Source organism: Engraulis encrasicolus, chromosome 15 (assembly GCF_034702125.1).
Source record: "Engraulis encrasicolus isolate BLACKSEA-1 chromosome 15, IST_EnEncr_1.0, whole genome shotgun sequence".
Classification (NCBI taxonomy): Eukaryota; Metazoa; Chordata; class Actinopteri; order Clupeiformes; family Engraulidae; genus Engraulis; species Engraulis encrasicolus.
The window spans coordinates 4604969-4628985 of record NC_085871.1 but is presented as its reverse complement, the minus strand read 5'-3'; the positions used below and the strand labels follow the sequence as shown (position 1 = coordinate 4628985).

Sequence of the window (24017 nt, the reverse complement as noted above, 5' to 3'; positions counted from 1 at the left end):
GCCAGCCCAGATGTATTGATGACACTTTTCCGTAGGGGAAGGTCAAGTGCAGAGGTCGTGCAGAGTTTTGAAACTGTCTTGGGGAGAGTCATGCAAAATTTGACAATCAAGGGTCACATACCAGTCTATGATCACAGAACAAGGAAACTATTCTATGTTCAAATTCAAAGTCCCTGGTATTTGTTAACAAAAAAAGTAACACAATACATTTCCTGGTACATTTCCTGGTAACTGTTACTTTTCTAGTGGAGTAACTCGGTTACTTAATTTGTATTTTTTTGTGTGAAGTAAATAGTAACTAACTAGGTACTTTTTCAAAGTAACATGCCCAACACTGTTTGGCACTAGGGTCAATGACGTCAGGTGATACAACCACAGCTAATGTCCATAAATAAATTCATTGGTTATCAATGTACAAGCAATGACTATGCTTCTTAGGTAATCCAGTAAAAACAAGAAAATAATTTAGGCCGTTATTGCACCACCCTAGTCTACTACTACAAAATTGACCAGCAAAAGGGTCAAGCTATCCCGTCAGCATTGAACCATTAGCAAAAAATAACTCCAAGAAAAAGTCCAACAACTCTACAAGATGAAACAGGGAGGTTTGAAATGATGACATGACCGGTCACAATGTCTGTAAATCTAGGTAATTCACAGACCTTTTCTTATTCCGTCCGAATGTGCCACCAAATAGCCCAGAGGGGCAGGGGTAATTGCCAATTATCAGTGGTCCATAGGTAATATTTATCCCGTCCGAATCAGGCTTAAGTGTATGATGGGGCATGTAAGTAGACAGACAGATAGGCTGGTCGGCTGAATGTACCGTGCTACAGGGCATGCAAACAGAAAGACAGATAGAAAGGCAGGAAAGGCGACCGGGAAGATGAGAATACGGCAGGGTGTGCAGACAGACGGGGAAGAAAAGCAGACAAGCAGTCGGGTGAGCGAACGTCAGGAAAATGTGGGTGACGGGGGCGAAGCGCTCAGGGCGGGTTGGCTGGTGCCGCTAGCCAGCTGTCGGGGAGCTGACGGTCGTGACACCGCACACACGTCGGCTAGAAAGAGGGGCCACCAAGTCTTTCTGCTCTGCATTGCTCAGTTCACTTCTCTCTTCGGTCCTCTGCTCTGCTCTCCTCTCTTCCTCTCTTGTCAACTCCTCTCTCCTCTCTTCTCCTTCGTTCCCCTCTCCTCTCCTCCCCGCTCTCTTCTCTTCTCCTGTCCTCCCCGCTCTCTTCTCCTCTTCCCCTCTCCTCCCCGCTCTCTTCTCCTCTTCTCCTGTGCTGTGTGTCACGCAGTGAAGCGCTGAGTTAAAGCGGATACGTGCACACACAGGCACACATGCACACAATATCGGGACTTGTGTCCGACACACACACAAGCACGCTGTCAAGACTTGTGTTAGATGCACGCACGCACTCACACACACACACACACACACACACACACACACACACACACACACACACACACCGGCAGAATGTCAACAGAGGGGCTGTCAAGAGCAGAATCGGACACACACACTTTGTCAAGAGAGCACAGCTGAGTACCGACCCGAGTCAGAGACACTCGCGCAGTGTCAAGAGAGCGATGTCCTTCTTTTGTCACGGTCCCTCTCCCCGTGCTCCTCCTGTCCTCCTGCCTCACACACTGTAGCCCTGCGCCAAGTAACAATAGCAGGCTACATCTGTAACTAGGAGAGAGAGAGAGACACACACAGAGGGGTGGGGGGGATGGAGAAAAGGGACAGAGAGAAAGAGAACAAAGTAGAACAAAGAAAATACCCAAAGAAGAATACAGCCCTGCATTTTATTGTATAGTAGTTATTATGCAGCGTATGGCTGAGCAATAAGACCGTTTTCAGATATCACACACACATTCAAATCTAGTGTTTTTTGCCAGCAGTCATCATTTGTCTTGCCCACTTCGTTATTGTGTTCGTGAGTGCACATGCTCGTGTCGTCTGTGTGAATTGCTTCACGGCTCAGCCACAGAAATATGTCATTTACATAATACCAGAGATGTATTTTCTATTATTTAAATGCAGTGGTGTATTTCCTCTTAGCTGTGCAGCCTAGTTTCTAATGGGAGCAGGGACAGATGCCACTAATGAGAAGTGCCTCTCGCACAGTGCCTCGCCACCATCAGACACCATTATGAAACAATTATACAGATGGAATGGGGGGGAAAACGAAATGTGCGTCAATGTATGAGTGTCGACAGGTGATGTGTGATGTACACAATCTGGTTCTGCTAAGGCGGCCACTTCTGGAATTCTCAACTAGTGCACAAAACAATATGGTTCCTCTCAACAAGTACTTCTATGTGAGGTAGCGAGGGATCCATTTTTTTTTCTGGTGGCCTCTTGGCATTTTTGTTGGTGAATTAGGCAAGTGTTACCCGAGCAAATAGTAAGTAAAATACTTACTGCCACACAATGGTGGTAATTTTTGGTAGGTCAATCCACAGGGGAAATTAAGAGAAGACGAGGAATATTTTTTGTTTTAGGTAAATTTACTTGAAAGCAAATTACAAGACATTATAGGAAGAATTTGTGCATTAAAAATAATATTATTAACCCTCAAGCGACCGGCCTGTTTTTGCGACTAATCTGACCGAGCGGGGTCATTTATGACCCCAAGGAGTTTATATAGAAATACCACTTTATAAATTATTTTTTGAGGTTCATTCAAATTTATTTACATCTTTTACATACTTGTCCCTCATCTAAAGCAAAAAAATGTGAATTTGAACATTTTATTGATTTGCTAAAAAATAGTCAAACTTACATACGTATATGCTAAATATGATGTATGCCCTCATTTGCATATGTAAACATCAAAATACAAAAAACATCCAATACATTTTTTTCTTCTCTCATCATCAGTAATCAACTCAGAAAGTTTCATGGTGATATCTATCATTAATTTTTTTTAGCCTATTCACTTGTAGTAGTCTCACCATAATAATACAGTATATTTATGCTAATTATGGAAATTGCTCAAAGTGAAACTTTGAGAAACCAAGCTAAATTCTATCTATTAGGCCCATAGATGACATTTCTGCAATAAAACTTTATGGTACTCAACATTTCTGGGTTCATGAAATCACAAGATCAGAGAATATGGCAATTTACATAGAAAAAACCATGTCTCAAACATATAACCTTATGCACACTCAAAATTTCTCTGAAACTTTTTCTGGACATTGTAGCTGTGAAAAGGTGTCTTCCACATATGTTAGAGCAAAGAAATGATTCAACTGATGCTTCAGCCTTTGTATAGCCATAAAATAAGGAAAATTCTCAGGATGACTTCCATTTCATATTCTCATCATGTGTCTAGGACCACTGTGCCATGATATCAACAAATATTGAGCAATAACAGAGGAAATGCTACCTGGGTGCCCTCACAATATGCTTCGTTGGCTATCGCAGGGGTGCCCTAATTATTCATATAATATATTATATTTTAATACTATAAATGTTTATATTGTGAATGTTTTAGGTCTGCTGACCATGGCCTGCCCAAAGACACAAAATACAAAACTCAGAGTTTGAAAATTACAACAACAATGGACATTATAATGTTGAGTATCTCATGGATCCTCTCGGGGTCATAAATGACCCCAGAGGTGTTTTGATTATAAATCCTACATAGATGGTCCAAATCTCACAAAAATCATTCACAACATGCACAACATATGTATTGACAAACTCCTAGAAGGACAAGTTTTTCTGATGAAAATTGCCGGAATGGTGTATGAAAATATGTGCCCGGGGTCATAAATGACCCCAGTCGGTCGCTTTAGGGTTAATAAGAACAATAATATTGGTGTCACTGATTGCTGGCAAGATGTTGAAACTAGTACGAATGAGCATTCTTTCCGAGAGCTGTGCTTCTGCTTGTGTTTGGTCTGTTTGTGCCGTGCTGGTTGTGCATACTGATTGGAGCAGGTTTAAATAACAGCCTAAATGTCAGTGGATGGATGGCTCTTTAAACACAGATAAATGAGCCCCATGTCCTCTTTTATCCCAAATCCCCCTCTTCACTATCTGTCCGTCTATCTGTTTCCCTCCCTCCAACTCAGTCTCTGTCTCTTCGCTTTCCACTCAGTGTGTGTCCATCTCTCTTTCTCTCTCTGTATCCTCCTACCACCTCCCTTCCTCCACATTTCTTCCTCAATCACTGTCGTTCCATCCCCCTCTTTTTGGCAATTCTCTCTCCTGCTCTCTTTTTCCTGCCTGTTTCTCTCCCTCTCTCTCTCTCTCTCTCTCTCTCTCTCTCTCTCTCTCTCTCTCTGTCTTTCTTCCTGAGTCTTTCTCATTCTCTAGATCACTCTCCATCTATCTATCTGTCTTTCTCTTTCTTTCTTTCTTGCTGTCTTTCTCTGTCTTTTCCATTGGGAATGATCAAAAGTCGCATGTTGAGTTTATGTATTATCGGGTTTGTTGATTGTGTAGATAGGTTTGGTGTGTGTGAGGATGTGGAAGCTGAGTATGAAATTAATTCTCTGTGTGTGTTTGTGTGTCTCTCTCTCTTTCTCTCCCTCCCTCTCTCCCTCCCTCTCCAGAGGGTGGTGGTGGCTCTGTGGAGAGCATCAATGTGAAAGAGTGGCAGGACGGCCTGCGCGCCCTTCTCCCCAACATCAACATCAACTTCGGCGGCCTGCCCAACTCCTCCTCCTCCTCTTCCTCCTCCTCATCTTCCTCATCCTCGTCCTCCTCCTCCTGTACCAGTGTCAACCACACGGGGGCGCCCTCCGGAGCCACGTCCTCGTCCACGGGCATCTCGCACAGCCTCAGCTGGGACGGCACCGCCAGCTGGATGGACCCAGCCATCATTACAGGTGAGACACAACTCACAGGTCATACACAATCATTATGGACACATTAGCCTTGTTTATACATGGGTTCTCAGTGTTTATCAACAGGATGTTATGAGGAGGGGCAAGACACTGGCAGCCAACCACGTGAGCTAATTTTTTGACCGACAGCGGTTTCCAACAATCAGAGGTTGAGTTGTGCGCAGCTAGGTTTGCGCAGTCAGGTTATAAACAAAATTTAGAACCCATCTATACTGTGGAACTTAAGACCAGGTACCACCGACCTGAATGAAAGGGGACATTCGGTTCAAAAGCGAAGCAACGGTGGGGGATGGGACAAGACCCGGAAACCGGAAGAAAATCGCCATTTCCCATTCATCTTCATGGGAGACTTCAGACAATGCATCTCTTTGACGATTCTTGCAGAGTCTTATCTATTTTGTGCAAACGCTAGTTTCCCATCCGTTTCAAACAATCCAGATATTTCCTTTTATTTTAGAGAGCTATTAAAATGTTTAAATGACCAATGAGAATTGCTAGTTGGATTGATTGACAGGTAGAATTCTTTTAGAATTCTTTTGATCGACAGTCAAAAGCAACCGTTGTCCTATCAGTGCTTGTTCTCAACATTGCTAAGATACGAAGCTGGAAATTTAGGGCGGAAGAATCCTTGCCGATCAATTGCAGATGCTTCAAAACCGTGGAATGGAATACAGTTGAAGCCTGTTGTCCGTACTACACGTCAGTGCCAGGAATTTAAGCCAGCACATGGGCTTCATCCATTACAAGTGAGCATAATGGTAGTGGTAAGATGAGCGCAGGTGATAAATGCAGGTGGACCTTAAATCGGAATGCAGGTAACACAGGAGTGAAATAGGTTGGCCATTATACTAGGGGAGATGGAGACTAAATAAAAGTAAATGGGAATGGTTCTGTACAGACAAGTGGTTCTCAACCTTTTTTGAAGAAACTAATGCCTCCCAATAGCAACTAAGCACTGCCCCTTCTCAGCCGTATCCTTCTCAATGCCCCCTGGGGGGGTTGTAGAGCCCCCATTGAGAAACACTAGTGTAGACAGATGCCCAAGTGCCCGAAGGTATTTGTTGTGAAATGAAAGTTGGATAAGATATGCACCGAGCAGGACAGATATCTATCAGGTCATATGATGCACACACAGGTTTTGTCATGGTATGCAGCTGAAAGCAAGGGCTGATTGACAAATGCTGAAGGCGTCGACTGCTTTGAGATGACACCAGTCATTCCATCAGACAGGCAGTGGGTGTACCATTCCTCCCCCAGGTAGATGGCTACATCTGGTAAAAATGGAACTTCAGTTGCCAGTTGTGTGGAAGGGGAGTGGGCATATAGAGTGGGTGTGAGGTGAGCAGCTGGAGCTGCAGACGCCAGTATACCGTTGCTGTCCAGCGAAAACCTCATATCACCACCTTTCACATAACAATTCATTATTTATTTCATTATTGTTTGAAAATGTAATTGTAAAATCTAAATCTGTACAATTTGTCAGTTTCCATGAGTGTATGAGTTTTATACAATTGTACATGATTTAAACCGCAGATTTATTTATTTTGAAAATAGTGGTTTTGAAAGTCAAATATTTTAAAATATAATAGAAAGTGCAGATACAAAGTTTTCTGCCGGAGTACCGTAGTAGCCTTCTGGCTAGAAGCTAAATCTGGTTGCAGCTGCTGTCACCGATACGGCCATCATGGACTGGTGAGCTGTTTACGGTCACTGTGAACTGGACTGGGCTAACCTTTTTTTATTTTATTTTCACAGAGTGCGCTGAACTTCAAACTGTTTTTTTTTTACAAGGTATTTGGGTGCGAGCAAACAGATTTGTACATTTCTTGTCGAAAAGCCGCATTCTCGACTGAAACTGTTGCTTTTTTTATTTTAGTGGATTAGTATGACAGACAGACGTTTCAGCCTTCTTTGGCGTCTTGGCTAACGGAAAAACAGACATGGCTGGGGCAGCACTGCTGTGCACTGTCCAAGTGCAACGCACTGTCCAATGTCCAAGTCAGTGATGGGGCGGCCAATGACCAGAGTTTGGTCCAGTTGGTCTGTCTGTCCAAACATGTTGCAGTCACCATTATGGCATGCTGTACACTTGGACACAAGATGGTGAGCTGGATAATACTAGTCAAAGTCAAAGTGTACTTTGTCAAAAATTAGTGTGGCAGGGTTATCACAGAAGATTGCGTTTGACTAGTCTCCAGTGTGCAGTTAAACTAAGCATATAGATAAGACATAGACAATAGTGACCGACACATACTAGCTCCAAACGCGGACTAATGGAGAGACACAGACATGGCGTAGCAAGCACTGGTGCTGAAGGGGCTGCCTAGTTTGGCCGAGTTCACTGATGGGATGCCCATTTAAAGCAAGCCGAGCCAGTCTTTATGTTTGGCCCAACATAATAAGGGTATGTGTGTGTGTGTGTGGTTCATGTACAGTGCATGACTCCACAATCTTCAAATGGCTCTTTTTTTCCTTAAATGTGGGTGTGAATCTAAGCTTGACTTTACATGATTAACGTAGCCATGCATTTGTTTCTCCAATTTAGTTGCGTATAAAAATCTGTGAGTTGCACGTTATCGAGTGGACCCGAACCAATCAAGAAATTATCAAAATTACTTAAACGCCATTTTTTTTACTTTTGCATTTTATTATTGGAAATTACTGTCCTTTCATCAATTTGTGAATTCTTGCCATTCAAGTATTTTGAGAACCTACTTTTTGACCTATAAAAAATGCATTTTGCAATTCAATGCCCAATACAAACATTTCCCAAAATGGTCTGAAGTGGAATACCAATACCCAGTGGCGTGGAACAGGGGGGGAAACCCCTGACTCATTCTTAGGGCCCAGCCCACCTGGGGGGCCCACCAGGGGGGCCCCTAAGGAAAATGTTCTTATTCTTTCGTTTTTTTAAACATTTTTTTTTTTTTTTTTAAATAATGTCAATACATGTTGGTAATCTATGTAATTCCAATGTTCTCTGGAAATACATCTATTAAATTGGACATCATAGCCTGAAAATAGGCTATAATCTATATCAGACACCCCCATTATTAGTACGCATTGGTTTAGCTCGCCCTCTCGCGGACTTTTGATTGTACAATATGCGGAATCAACACTCACTCGCTTCATGCATTAAACGCAGGAGCCGGTTAACAATGAAAGATGTCTAAAACACCAGGCTTTCACAAAAAGAATAGAAAGGCAAGAGAGATAGGGGAAACAAGATGAAGGAAAGCAACTGCTGTTGATTTCTTGCAAGAAAGGTGAGCCCAAATGTCAAAATTACAGCCTAGGCCTACACAGTAGGCTAACTCGTTATCCCATTCCCATTCCGTGTGGCCACTGGCCACTGTGATAGCCGGAGTCAAATACAAAAATACCGGTAATCTCATTTTGTTGGCTATAATTGTGATATAGAACCCATATTTGTCTTTGATATTCATAACAACAAGTGTCCCAAAAGACCAACATGTTGGTTCAAATATCCAAATGATAGCAAAGCTTATTTGGGAAATGAATCCCCCTCAATCTCTGAAAACGTCACGAATGTGAACAACACGAATGTCGCAGCAGGTGCAAATGGTGTGAACTTGAGAGAAGGTAAGCCTATTTTAGCTAATATTCTAGTCTTCAGGAAAAGCAGTTTCTCAACCGGGTGCAATGCTGGCCGCCCTGGTCATCAAATTTACAGACTGATTCCGTCCTGTAACGATATGAATATTATCGACGTCATGTTCATCAGCTGCCAATGTCAAGGTGGCGGCGCGAACAGCTGTCAGTCATGAACTGTCATTTTACTTTTATTTCCCTGGTCATCTGACAACGCCCCGCCCGTTATAGCTGATGTGTGGTAAATGAATGACGAGATTTTGACGGGGCGCACCCGTCTGCGCTTTGAAATGCTGCTGATGCCATTCGAATCTGCGCAAAGCGCAAGAGACGAGCCTGCTGCTGCCTAGCACGAGAAAAGACAGGCAGAGGAGGCTACCTACCTCCGTACTGAGCAGGTAGCCTCTCTGCATTGAGAGCTCTTGAAAATTACAGAAATAGTTAGCCTACTGGCCAATTTAAATCTGAAAGTATATGCAGAGTAGCCTAATTATAATGATTTCAAAGAAATGACGAGCTTCGGGGTGCCCTGACTTTATAAGGTTGAGAATAACGACATCAAATCCAAACAGCGATACTTTTGTTCTATTTACTCTGGTTTACAGCAGGTTTTCAGCGACATTTCAAAGTCAGCTTCTGCCAGTAAATCGCTGCTGATTATCTGTTCCTTGCTCTCCCAAACCCCAACTAACCGGGCAAACGTGACGTGCGTGCAGGCCAGTGCAAGTGAACGAATGTGTGCGCGAGCGCATGTGTTTCTGTTCAGCGATGCACATTGAAGAAAGTTCAGTTCAACATATCAATGTCTGTGTCCGTAGTGCACGAAATATTAGGCTAAAAGCATTGTGAAGAGAGATTTACCAGTCCCTCTCCTCCCCCTCACATCATAGTGATGGAGTGATTAAAAGTCATCATATGATGGCCTACTTCTCATAAGGTAATGTGAAAGATTAGGACTAGTTTATAATTTTATTATGTCTGTTCTGTCATATTGACGATGAGGATGATTCAAGTGAAGGAGAGGAAAGCATAGAGGGGGATCCTGAGGAAGGCATGAAGGATGACGATATCAGGAGGTCGGCGCGCGTGGGGGGTTGTGTGTGTGTTTCAGGGGGGCCCATGAAAGAGGTTGTTCCTAGGGCCCCAAATTTGGTGCTACGCCCCTGCCAATACCGGTAATCATTTTGCAACAAAGCTCTTCTAATCCAGGCCAGCTGAAGGCCTGAGGGAGATGTTTCCAAATAAATGTGTCCAGTTATTAAGCCAATCCATTACGCTGTTGAGTTGGGGCACATGAGATGTTGCATTAGGACTGCCTAAACAACAATAATTACAGCGAAAACAAACACAGGAAAAAAAATCAAATACGGTCAGCTAAATAAATATTCAGGTGCACAAAAAAGTGTGCTCACGTTCTCTCAGTTTTGACCTTTTTAAGCGCCCTTTTACTCCAAATGTCGCCGTTTTTTAATAAACCTTTTTGAAAGGTCAGTGAGTGAGGGTTAAAGTTTTTTCCCCCCTTTTCTTTTCTGGGACAGGTGAACATATTTGGGGGCTCGTCGGGAGAAGTATACAGGGGCTGAGTATTAACGGGCCCCTCAGTTCACTTCGGGTCACAGTCACAGCCACCGTGCGGATAATTGACCACGTAATTGAGTGTGTATCACATTGCAGTTGCACGCACACCTGCTGTCGTCTACAAGTAATGGGTCCAGACGCGTGGCCGCAGTGGAAGATAAACAAGAATTAAAAGCTGTTTACCAGTATTCACCTCTCCCCGCCTCAGAAATTGAGTTTATCGACCTCAGAACAGTTTATGCTCTTATAAATAGTTCTTATTCAATTCATACTTGGAATGTAAGCCCCAAACATGCATTACACTACATATCTCAGAGCTTTAGCCATGAGTGCCAGAAGGTTAATTAGAATTCCATTCATAGATATTTTAGCACGTATTGAGAAAAGTGATGCTGTAAATTTATGCATAGTTTAGTCTCTTCATGGTGTGTGTGTGCGTGTGCGTGTGCGTGCGCGTGTGCGTGTGCGTGCGCGTGTGCGTGCGTGCGTGCGTGCGTGCGTGGCGTGTTGCAAGTGGAATGACTGCTGAAGAGGAGGAATATTTGACTAGGAGACCTTTTTGAAAAACTGTGTGATGGGGTGTAGACTGGGAATTGGTGTGTGTGTGTGTGTGTGTGTGTGTGTGTGTGTGTGTGTGTGTGTGTGTGTGTGTGTGTGTGTGTGTGTGTGTGTGTGTGTGTGTGTGTGTGTGTGTGTGTGTGTGTGTGTGTGTGTGCGTGTACTGTATGTGCGTGTGTGTGTCCATGCATGTGTGTGCAATACATTTGTGCATGTGAGCAAGCATGTGAGTGTGTGTGTGTGTTTGTACGTATGTGCATGTGTGCAGACGTTCGAGTGTGTATACGCGTCATGTCTGCATCTATGTAAGTGTGATCAGCAGTGGAGTCACGCGCTGCGTCTGGCTCTCTGGGTGTCGGGCGTCCACATCCGTCATGGCTGGGAACAGCGTGGCTGGGCTTGGCTGCTTGGATGGTGCCGGTGGCAGTCGGGGCATCCGTCATGACTAGGAACTGGATGGCTGGCGGTGGGGTGGGGGCAGGGGCATCAGTCATGCCTGGGAGCAGGGTGGCAGAATGAATGGCCCCCTCACTCTATAGCTCTCTGGCCCACCGCAACACTCAACACATGGCACTGGCTTCCCTACCACACACACACACACGCACACACACGCACACACATGCACACAGTGCGCACACACACACACACACACACACACACACACCATTTCCGTACACATTTTCTCTCTCTTTCTCTCTCACACCACACACACACACATGCACACACACATGCACACTGCACACACACACACACACACATGCACACACACATGCACACTGCACACACACACGCACACACACGTACACAGTGCGTGCACACACACACACACACACACACACACACACACACACACACACACACACACACACACACACACACACACACACACGCTTCTCTCTTACTCTCTCTCTCTCTCTCTCTCTCTCTCTCTCTCTCTCTCTCTCTCTCTCTCTCTCTCTCTCTCTCTCTCTCTCTCTCTCTCTCTCTTTCTCTCTCTCTCTCTCTCTCTCTCTCTCTCTCTCTCTCCACACCCTGGCCACTACCGCTAGTGGTGATGGATCCCCTGTGCGTCTGTGTGATGATGAGTGTGCCGGTCCTCCTGGCTGGCTGTTCCGCTCCACATGACACTGGTAGCAGGGTGCGCAGCCAAGCTAACTACCACCAGGAGGGTTTTAGGCAATACAGTACAGAATAAACAGAGGTACCAGTCCTGGGTTCAAAAAATACCAACGCCTGCCCTTCATTTGATTCAACTGAATCAGCTGATTTTAATGATTACTCGACAACAGGCAAGAGCAGCTTTTCAGTGTGGTCGTCTGTGTTTGAAGGAAACTGTGGCAGGCTTTTGACTTCTGATCTAGGTTTTTGATCCCCCCCTGAGAATCTGTGCCTTTATACTCCAGGATAGTCCACAGGACACAGGTGTTGTGCACAGCTCTCCCTCATAGCTGACATCATTTGGGGCCTCATGGGTTGTAACTAGCTTGAGAAGGCAGCAGGAGTCTGGGGAGTCGGGCCAGGAATGACACTGTAGGTGTCGACAGAGAACCGTGCCAGTTCCCACACCTCATCTTGTCCACACTTCAAGTCTGAGCGTTCGGGAACCTGAAAATCTTATTTATTTATTTTTCCTGTGCAAAATGAGACAACAATGTGAACATCAGCAGGTTCAGCGTGGTAACAAATTGTCACATACGGAAAAGATAAGAGCCCAACATGAAAGTGTATGGTTCACAGGTAAATACTGAATGTAACGGATATGAGAACGGGAACGGGCACCGTTCTGCTCAGCCTGAAAACAGAATGTGAGGGAACAAGATTGTGTGATGATCTGGCCATGTGATGGAAGAGAATGCCTGATTGTATTGCTCATTCGGAGGCGTTTTTAAATCTCAAAATGTCACCTTAACCTAACTGAGGCCTTCATGTTGTCTGTGTCTTGTCTTATCAACAGGGATCTTCTAGTGGGTATAAATGATCTGCAGGCTCTATATGTCAGAAATGAAGGCAGCCTGAACCTCCTGCCTGAAGGCAACAACTCATATGCCTGATGTACATTCACCTTACTCCACACCTACTGCTGTTGCTCTGCTATTCTCAATTACTGACCACCTATCATCTCCCCATATCTCCCTCTCTCTCTCTCTCTCTCTCTCCCTCTCTCTCTCTCTCTCTCTCTCTCTCTCTCTCTCCCTCCCCTCTCTTTTATTTTGATCTATTCTCTTTCTTCCTTTCTACCTTCCTCCTACCATTTGCCTTCCATCTCTTTCTTCCATTCATCCCTCTCTCTCTCTGCCCCCCCCCTCATTTTGCATCCTATTTTCTCTTTCTTTCCACCTCCCATGTGTCTTCCCTCTCTTTCTTCCATCCATCTCTCCCTTTCTCTCTCTTCCTCTCTCTCTCTCTCTCTCTCTCGCCCCGACCTCTTTTATTTTTCTTTCCTATTATCTCTCTCCCTTTCTATCTTCCTCTCTCTCTCCCTGCTCCAGGTATCCCGGCGTCTTCAGGCACCAGTCTGGACTCCCTGCAGGATGACAACCCTCCACACTGGCTCAAGTCCCTGCAGGCCCTGACTGAGATGGACGCTCCTCCCTCCTCCAACATCACCTCCTCCCCCTCCACCTCCTCCTCCTCCTCCTCCACCTCCACCTCCACCGGCCCCCTGCAGCCCCCTCCGGCCCTCGCCCTCGCCCACCACTTCCACAACCACCACAGCGCCGGGCTCTTCGGGGCGCCCTTACCCCCCCTCCACAGAGCCGGCTGGGTGGGCCCCCCGTACGGGATGCCCATGTCCAACCCCATCAGCCAGTTCCACTCGCCCCCGCCCGGATTCACCAGTCCCTTCAGGGTGGCCCCTGTCCAGACCGCCGCCACAGATCTGCTACAGAGCGCAGCCATGGACCGACACTAGGGACTGTGAAGCCATGCTGCTGCCCCCTTGTCCCCACAACTGTAAACCTTGAGTTTGCCCCACCAACCACACCCATATCATACCATACTGTACCCCTTCTCCCCAACCCCTACAGAGAACACAACACCACACAGAACCCAATCAGTACAGAAAACTATTAACAAAAGTAATAATAACAAAGATTATATATTCTGTATTTTTTTCCTTCCTCCCTCTGTTGTTTCAATTTCTTTCTTTTTTCATCCATCCACCCCTCCTCCCTCTTTCTTTCATTCTTTCTCTCCTCCTCTTTCTTTCACTCTCAATTTTTTAGTTGTCAGGGGTTTTCCTCTTGTTGGCCTTAGCATCGCTGCCCTCCTCCAATGAGCAAGCGAGCCCTCCTGTGTCAATCAGACCACTGATCCAATCACAAGCCAGCTTCCGGTCTGTAGACCCTCCCCCACCACCCCTTACTGCCCAACCACGTGCTGACAGCCCTTAGGAAGACTAGAGCTCTTGTTTTGTTTTTTAACCCGTATAACACCGCTAAACAAAACTGCTGCTAATCAGAATGAACATGTCGACACTCGCCTATGATGTAATCCCATCGATGAGGGTAGCACTGATCCCACGTCATCTCATCTCTTGTTTATTGGTGTTGTTTTAGAAGTTTAATGACACTGTTTAGAGTGGGCAGAGATGACAACTCCTTCAAAGGGGATTTATTGGGAAATGTTTTGATTAGGAAAACAGACGAGGCTTGTCCTCAAAGCCAAAATGAGAATTATTGCCCACTAATTCAACAGACGCTCAACAGACACTGAGCCCTGGAGCAATCACTGTTTAGATTTATTTTACAAAATGATGGCATGGGCTGAACTGAATGGTTTTATCATTACCATTTTAATTATCTTTGCCATGGCAAAATAAGAGTAGAAAATCAGAGAGAAAAAAATTTATCAATTAAATAATAATGAGTATAGAAATTATGCAGATTATTTATCGCTCTCAGTGTGTTTTTCACCCTTACATTTAATTACATGTAACAGGGTTACAGGAGAACAGGATCTTTTTTCAGGTATCACTATTGGCTGGATCCTGTCAGACGCTGGAGGTTCTTCCCATTATGCGGACTCCTGTCCTCGGCCTCTGCTTGTGGCCTCACGTACAGATGCCCCGCCTCCGTGGGAAAAAAACAAGAAAGTTTCCCCGGCATCAGCCTCGCCTAAACAGCTTTTGGTGGACTATTTTTCATCCACCATCCCGATTACAAATGAGAAAATGACATTAGAATGCCGCTTTTGAGAGATATTGAAATACACTTTTGCCATCCATGACGCCCTCCCGAGGCCACAAAGTAGGCAAGGGAGCAAGGGAGGACGGGAGTTAGGATATTCGAAAGAACCCGGGGCAATTCGGCAGCAGTGATAGCTGCTGGCCTTGTTTATGTCATTTCCTGTGGAGAGTCCTTCGTTCTGATTGGCTAAAATCAATGACCATCACTTGTCATTGTTATGGAATCGTGTCTTTTCTAGATTGCGTTTGCGCATGCTCTAAAGACCCTCCCACTGACGCAACGTGATTGGCCAAGACATAGAGAGTGACCGAGTGAGAGATAAGGAATGTTTTGGGACGTTTTGCTCCCCCTCTCCGCGTGTGGACCTGCTAGTGGCATCACTGTGTACCTCTGTATCAGAGGGTGAGTGTTTCAGCACTAGCAGGACGTGAGACCGGAGGCCTTGAAGAAAGTCTGCCTTGACATTTTAGACAAATTAACAAACACACAAAAGGGGCCAAGGGTCTCTGTCTGAGCCCATTTTGGGGGGGTGCCTCATGACCTATGACCTGTGGTAAAGGTCTATTATTACAGGCCAGGTGTGTGGAGTGACTGAAGATGCACCACTGTGTGGTGTCTTGTCATAACTTTCCCTCGCTGGTCTTAATGGAGAGAAGGTAGGGGGGCCAAGGGGATGCTCGACATGGGCAAAGCACAAGGACATGAGCATGTAGGATAACGCTCTTGCCAGGCCTCAGCCCAGACACCCCCTATTGCCCCCCTCTGGACTCCACACTCCCCATAGAAATAGGCCCCAGTGTTACTGTAGCAGAAGCAGAAGCCAAGAGAAGGTGAGAATGTAGTCTAACGAAAGATGAGCAATAATGCTGGAGGAGGCGTTGGGTCGACCATTTGTTGCAGAATCAGTGGGAATCGTTTGGGTTTTCTTATTGGAGCCGTAAATGAAAACGATGACATGCATATAAACAGGAAATACATTTACGTAGGCTATTACAAGGATGAACAGTTATGGCAATTGTTTCAACATTTTATTCTATTTTACTTAATTATGATTTCTTTTTGTTCTTTTTTTAAGAATGCAGGTGAAGGGTTAGGAGAGAGTTAATCAGGATCATACTCCCTTGTCTGTTTTTGTTTGCGGTGTGTCTGTACGCTGGTATTCTCATGCGGGCTCATTAGGCAGGCCTGACTGGCTGTGCTGTGCTGTGCAGTGGTGTGGTCTTGGAGGGAATAAGCACTGTCTGCTGCGGCTGCCGCCGAAATGGCAGACAACAACCAAAAATATAAAGAAAAATCGAAAACAAAAAAACCCCGGGAATCCCTATGGAAGAGAGTGGGTGTGTGCTCTCTCTCTCTCTCTCTCTCTCTCTCTCTCTCTCTCTCTCTCTCTCTCTCTCTCTCTCTCTCGTCCTCATTCTTTTACTACCCCTCCTCTTCGTACACCCCTCTCTGTCCTCCCATAACCCGGTCCTCCCAACCACCTCCATTTTTTCTTTTAATGATCTTAAATTCTCTCTCTCTCTCTCTCTCTCTCTCTCTCTCTCCCTCTCTCTCTCTCTCTCTAGGTTCCTGCCAACTGTCTATTCAGTATTCCACAGTATTCAAAAATGAATAAGTCAGTTCATTATTTTCAGACGGAATCCAGTGCCGTTTAACCATGGATTTTACAGAATGCTAAAAATAAATAAAAAATAAAAACTGTACGAAGAATTTGAGACAACGAGCTAAAAAAAATAAAAGGAGTTGTACCTCACAACAGGTCTGGAAGGAAAAGAAAATGAGAAAACTAAATCATAAATAAAAGAAAACATCATTTACGACTTTTGTTGTTCTTTTATGTGTGTGTGTGCGTGTGCGTGCTCGTGCGCTCGCACGCCTGTGTGCATGCGTCTTTGTTTGATGAATCAGTCATTAAACACAGACGTCATGCCCCCCGTTCTTGCACTTTACCATGGTGATGGGGCACCTCCCCCTCATGTGCGTAAGCACTTATCTGAGAGACACATGCCTCCTTCCGGCTGTTTCTCATTCTCTCCCTCTCTCTCGCTCTCTCGCTCTCTCTCTCTCTCTTGGGAGAGAATTGTGAGGCCTGGCCCTGTGAAACCAAAAACAAAAGTTGCCATTTGCCAAACATGTAAGTGTTTGTGTGTGTGTGTGTGTGTGTGTGTGTGTGTGTGTGTGTGTGTGTGTGTGTGTGTGTGTGCGTGCGTGCGTGCGTGCGTGCGTGCGTGCGTGCGTGCGTGCGTGCGTGCGTGCGTGCGTGCGTGCGTGCGTGCGTGCGTGCGTGCGTGCGTGCGTGCGTGTGTGTGTGTGTTTGCCTGTCTCTCGGCAGACTTTGCATCTTGGTCCCTGTGAACACAGAGGAGGACAGTTGAGAACAAGGGTGTGAGAAGCTGCCACATCCACAACACAATCTGACTGTGTCAGTCTGTCTGGAGACTTTGCAGTTTGGCCCTGTTAAAAGCGAGGAGGGTTGATGATAGAACGTGTCTGTTCATAACACTGTACTTGACAAGTTGACGTTGTTTCAGCCTGGAGGATGGCGGAGAATGTTTAATTTCTTCCACTATCATTCTGGTGGGTCGGGAGTCGAGCCAGTAACCTTTGGGTGACAAGTATGACGCCCTGACCTCTTACCCATGCAGTCTGTCCAAACAATGTCAACTGTGTGCGTGAAAGCCCACCTGGGAATCTCCAACTCCCATTGTCATTGTGACACAGCAAAATTGCATTTACGCCTCACCCGTGCAAGGACGTGCATGGCGCCTCAAGGGAGCAATGTGGCAGGATGGTACGCTGCTCAGGGTACCTCAGTCATGGGGGAGGATGGGGGAGAGCACTGTTTTATCACTCCCCCCACCAACCTGGCGGGTCGGAAGTTGAACCGGCAACCTTTGGGCTACAAGTCTGACGCCCTAACCGCTTAGCCATGACTGCCTATGTCCAATCTTATCTCCAAGGGGTTCACAATGTTTTAGTAGCTACCCTGAATAAAGGCACCAATGGCCAATCAACTACACAGCTTTCTTTCTGTCGGCCTTTCTGCCAGGAGACAATTCTTTGTAACTTCCCTGAAGGCGCCATTTTTCAATTGACAATGTCTGTCTGTCTGACTGTAATATGCCTGTCTGTCTAGAGAGCTTGTTTTGCTTCTCTCCAATGAGGTTCAATTGCAACCCATCACATCTGTGTGTGAATGTGTCTATCAGGAAGCTGTGTGTGTGTGTGTGTGTGTGTGTGTGTGTGTGTACACAATCGCACCTGCATCTGTCTGTCTGTCTGTCTTGCAAGACCGTGTGTGTGCGTGTTTGTGTATGTCTGTCCGTCGGAGGGGCTTTTGCATCTCTCCAGTGAGAGCTCGATGGCGGCCAGGCCTCCCATCGACAGATAAGCGCTTGAAAGCAGCCCCAGACTTCAAATGTGTTCCGTGTGGGCCAATTAGGTTTATCTCGTTGAAGAGGCAGCAACAGCAGCTCCCTGATAATGTCAAGAGCGATTTATGTGTGTTCGCTCTGCTCCCCTCCCCTCCGCACACCACAGAACACAACACAACAGAACACCACACACACACACAGCCTTTGCATATTGCGTTTGTTTGTTCGTTCACTCGTTCCTCTCGCTCAAAACTTGCTCAAGCCCCACCAGTGCGGTGCACAGCAGGAGATCTCAGAGTATCCTCGTTTGGCATAAATTACCACTCGGCCTGCCTTAATTGGCTCTCTGGCTCCAAAACATCAAATGACCCATTCATTATTGCTTTTCAAAATTGATTCAGTAACATCAGTTAGAGCAGAATTGAGTTTATCCTGTGGAGCTTTTTTTTGCATAATAGGCCTATTTTTTGCTTCTCATTTTTTTGGAGGGCAGACGGTGGTTTGGAATCCTTAATTAATTTTTTTGATGATCAAATCCTCCTTGCTAAGCAAAAGGCAACAGCAGCAGCTGCGTCTTCAGAGAGTTGTTCAGCAGACGTTGAAAATGAGTTAAACAGTCGGGGCTGTTAGTCAAGTCAACCTTTGTAGAGTCCAAGACAAATCCAAGGGCCAGGCCAGAGCTAGTCAAGTCCCAGTCCAAAGAGACTAGAGGCCGACACAAAAACCAAGTAGGCTACAAAAGAGTCCAAGTCAAGTCCGAGTCCGAGTGTTGGTCAGTGAAAATAAATGAAAATGATGAGTAACAGTAATGTAAATGTTTGAAGGTAATCTATGCTGGCATGCATGGCCATAGCCAGCCCTAATTTTTAAGGGAAAAAACATCTCCAATTTTGCATACACATTTCAATTGACATTTATTGACATTGTGTCCGGATGAGCGTGTGGTAGAGGCTGGTTTAGCAATAGCTATTCATTATGCATGATTTCGAACTGTATTTTTTTATATTGGGTAGCAATTTTCTTAGGGGACAAACACCCGAACCCCAATAATGTAGGGTCTCTAACATCTGGTCTAAGACCCTGCATCTTTTTGTACACCAGCAACACCCATGGAAGGGGGGCCTTGTTGTCTGGCCCAGGGGCCCATGGAGTCATGATCCGTCCCTGGGCATAGGGTGACAAACTTGGCCTCTGACTGCTGTACCATAGACACAGGCTGTTATACAGTAGTTCTTGGTGTTCCACTGACTGGTCAGTCCTTGGTTACTGACAGTTTTGTCTTATCTACCATTACTGTGTATAGGACTATATCATTTTATATTTAGGGTTTTCCCTTAATGTTTTTCAGTTTGTTCAACAGGCAGACTGTAGAGTACGTGTAAACATCCTTGTGTGGTGTCTTTGCACCTACCTTCCAATCCTGCTCTCTCTTTTCTTTTTCTTTGCTTGGTGCCCTCCAACTTTCAAATGAGGTTTGAAAAAAAATCTAAATTCTTATCATTCCCCTTATAATGGATAATGACTAACCTGAAATAACATTTTTTTATGCACTCCACAGATTTTTAATATGCTTGATTAGACAACAGGCACACTACGTACATGTCAAAATCCTTCTTTTCCCGCTTTCATGTCGTGTTACTGACTTGTTAGTCATGCCTTCCCGCCCTCTACCTGCCAAGAGAGGTGACGATGTGACACCGTGTTATTTGCCATGTTGCGCTGAGATTCTTGCAAAATCATTCTGATTAAATGCCAGTATTACTGTATGCAGACTTCCCTCTTTGACTCGCTTACTGTGTGAATTTGATCCTACTGAAACATTTTTTTTAAAATTAATTACCGGTTTTAGATTGTAAATCAAACAAACTCAAAAACAACAATGAATAGTCTACATGTGCTTTTCGTATAAGGCCCAACATTTTCACTCAAAAACGTTGAATACATGTCTATTTAATTATTTTTTTTCTTTTTTCATGTAGGGCCTATTTCCATACAAATACAATTCAGAAGAAACAAACAAAAAAAGTTTCCCCCTGACAAGTCCATCAACTGGCACAGTTTTGGCACCTGTCTCCTACCCTCCTCCCACCTGCCAGAAGGAGCCCAGTGTGTTGGCACGCAGGTGTTATTTTTCTTTGCATGCTGTCTGACCTGATTTCTTTGTGCTGCTTTTGTGGTGCAAAATCACACCCGCTAAGCCCCTCTATCCCCTTTCAATCATTCGCACAGAGGCGGATTTTCCATTAGGCAAACCTAGGCAATTGCCTAGGTCCCCGACCAAATCTGTCCTCTTTGGGGGCCCCAACTGTCACACCAGTTGCAGTTAACACACACACAAAAATAAGCTTGATCTTAATTTGTCACTTGTGGAAAGTAATCCAAGATAATATATCAGATAAAACACTAGAATAGCACCAAAACAGAATGTTATGTCTATATAATGACTTTTATGGGGCCCATGTTTATATTTCGCCTTGGGCCTCAAAATGGCTAGATCCGGCCCTGCATTTGCTCTTGTGGTTCTCATCAACACGTTTGTTCCCACTCTGACCTCTTCTATTCTGAAGCCCAGCATAGTGTATGATTGGTCATCCTTCAAACCAAGATAAACTCATTCACTCACTCATTCAATCGTACCCTGTTCCACAATCTAAAAGACTTCTGAATATAGTCATAATAAAATGAAGGGAGATGGTGGTCCAGGGCACACATTTGCCTTGTTTATATGAGACATTTAATTTAGAACTCAGTGTAATTATATGAGACATTTAATTCAGAACTCAGTGTAATTTCGAATAAAACTTAACCCCGCTTTGAAGACATCATATAAACATTTCACAATTCAGAATTAAAGTGCAATGTAAAACTAGCCAGAACTATTTAATTCGGATTCATTTATTTGGAAAGTGGGCATTGTTCAAGAACATCTTCCTGTCCTCGCCACAGCCTACTGAGTTCATCCCACTGCCTCCATAGCTCTCCACTTTGCTGCACTGCCGTGTGTCACGGACTGAGTGAGAGTGAGAGTGTGAGATGTGAACTGAAGTGTTACAGCAGTGCCTGAATAGGGGGCCTAGAATAACACTGTGAAACACTGTGTGACACGCATGCATACTCACACACACGCACACACTGTTAGAGTGAGATTGATAGAATGTTAATACTAAACTCAGTGCTTAGAGGCAAATGGTATGGTCACACGCTGTGTGTGTGTCCGTGTATGAGTGTGCCTGTGTGTAATGGTATGACATGGTCCACACACAGGCGTAGCGTGCCAGTCCCTTCCTTTAAGCACTTGATGTAAGTAGCGGATGAGGGAATTTTATCTCCCCAAACAAGCCCATTAGCTCTCCTCTCCTCTCCTCTTCTCTCCTCTCCTCTCCTCTCCTCTCCATCTAACTGGCCCTTATGGCCACCCTGCACCGCCACACAGCTTCATGTCTCCCATTCCTCCCAGCTCCTCATCACTTCTCACCACAACATTACATTGGAGAATATCCTGCACAGATAGATGCACTCTACTGTGTGTGTGTCCGTGCATGAGAGAGAGAGAGAGAGAGAGAGAGAGAGAGAGAGAGAGAGAGAGAGAGAGAGAGAGAGAGAGAGAGAGAGAGAGAGAGAGAGAGAGAAGAGGAAAAGAAGAAAAGAGGCAGCGGTGTGTGGGGCACAGAATGCACAGAAAAAGATGTTATCTTTCCTCGTGTGTGTGTGTGTGTGTGTGTGTGTGTGTGTGTGTGTGTGTGTGTGTGTGTGTGTGTGTGTGTGTGTGTGTGTGTGTCTGTGTATGCGTGTGTGTGTGTGTGGATGTGGATGTGTATGGCCACTGCCAGCCTGTTTTAGTCAGCCATACTGCCTGCCGATTGAATGTCAATTGATTTCCATGGGTTTCCATGGTAACGACAGCCTGGGCCCTGCTTTCTCACCTTAGATGTCAGCCGTGCGAACTTGCACTCTGCAAGTGTGTGTGTATGTGTGCGTGCATGCCTGCGTGCGTGCGTGTTTGTCGTGTGTGCGTGCGTGGACGCTCGGTCTGACAATCCCACGCACACGATCCCACGTCACCATCCAGAGTGTGTTTGAACAGTGAAGTTTAATATCGGAGAGGGCAGGCCACTTTGAAGGCCAGGGGCTTAGAAGACCTTTCAGTGTTTATTTAATTTCAAAGGCCAGCAATCTCCCTCTATATACGGTACGTGCACATGCAATAAATGTGTGTGCTGCTGTGACTATGTCACTGTCTCTTCGTCACACGATTTATGTGGAGCATGTGCATGTTATACAAAGGTAACTTTCAAGTATTTTCCCGTTGTCTTTTTTAAAAGTTGTGGAATACCAAAGTTGTCGTCTTTTGCAATTTAAATGCCTTCATTTTAATGGTCGTCACATGATTAAAACACTTCAGTGCCGTCACCAAAGAGCACTGTCTTTACAAAGTACTTCTTCCAGGTAGAACTCTAACTGGACTTGATTCTCTGATTTTCCTGTTGTCATTCGAGTAAATGCACATACAAGTTTTAGTACTTGAAGTACCGAAGAAAAAGGTTAATCAATTTGCTTAGCCTGATTGACATAGAGTAGGTATTTTGATTGCCCATTCCTGTACTGTATACACAGTAGGCTGCTTTAACTCATAATCATTGTCTTCATACCTCTAACCAGGACTGTCTTTACAAAACAACAGCATACTGTATTCCCCTAGACTAGGGGTTCCCAAATTTTAGCCAAGCCCCCTCTTATAGCCTACTATTTGTTTTCTGGGCACACCCTTTCACGACCATAGTCTATGTCTGTGAGGTAGTAGCCCTCTGGGATGTATAAAATAACTAGAAGCACTCAGAGAGTGCAGACCTCCGCCAAGGAAGCTGCTTGATGCATTTGACTATGTCACACCCCTAAGTCTTTCTGCCTTGTTTTTGTGGAGTCCAATTTCTGGTCACTAGGGGGTCGTCTAGATAGTGAAGAATCTTTTAAAAAGTCCTGGTTCCGGTTTGTGATCCGGATCACCACCAGAATTTAAACACTTGTTCCTTGGGTCATTACTAACAACTCCACAAAGTTTCGTCCAAATGAGTTGATTCGTTTTTTAGTTATCCTGCTGACAGAATCTTTTAAAAACTCCTGGTTCCGGTTCGTGATCCGGATCACCACCAGAATTTAATCACTTGTTCCTTGGGTCATTATCAACAAACCCACAAAGTTTCGTCCAAATCTGTTGATTAGTTTTTGAGTTATGCCGCTGACAGACAGACAGACAGACAGACAGACAGACAGACAGACAGACAGACAGACAAACCAACACGACCGAAAACATTTTGAAAGCCACTCACTGACCTAGACTCACTAGGAATCATTACTTGGCCTTTTTATTTCTTTAAGTAAGGAAAACGAGTGAATGAATAAAGAAAGCAAGAAAGAGAAAAAAAGTACCTCAAATCATACAAGTAAACACACTAATGAATTTTATTTCATTATGTTGTTTTTTTTACATTCCACAATTTTTAACATTTCCAGATTTTTTTTAAAACATCATTATCATGATCATCATTTTAACCATTTTTTCTTTTTTTTCAAGGTTTACTCAACAGACACGTTTACGGATGAAAAAAAGACTTGATAGTTCCTCATAGTTGATTCTTTCGTTTGTTTTTGAACATCTCTTTAAAAACACTGAAGTGTATCTGTCTTCTGGATGCTATTTACACGTATGGAAAAAAAGTAGCGATGAAAGTGAAATTTCTTCACTGTCTATGAGTGAATGCTCCGTGTTCACATCTCACCTCTGTACCAGACAACAGCCCAACAGAGAGGGCTGTGAGTCCACGTATCACTGGAACATCATTGT

General features: G+C 44.8%; 1 protein-coding gene across 2 annotated transcripts in view; it reads left to right on the top strand.

The window, feature by feature from the left end:
* Nucleotides 1–14665, top strand: part of cnot4b (CCR4-NOT transcription complex, subunit 4b) — a 66205-nt gene extending 51540 nt beyond the window's left edge. For both annotated transcript variants that reach the window (XM_063216836.1, XM_063216835.1), the window contains exons 13-14: nucleotides 4573–4848; nucleotides 13104–14665. In XM_063216836.1, coding sequence (XP_063072906.1) covers nucleotides 4573–4848; nucleotides 13104–13525 — 698 coding nt within the window. In that variant the 3' untranslated portion in view covers nucleotides 13526–14665. The remainder of the gene's footprint in view (nucleotides 1–4572; nucleotides 4849–13103) is intronic.
* The last annotated feature ends 9352 nt before the right edge of the window (nucleotides 14666–24017 follow it).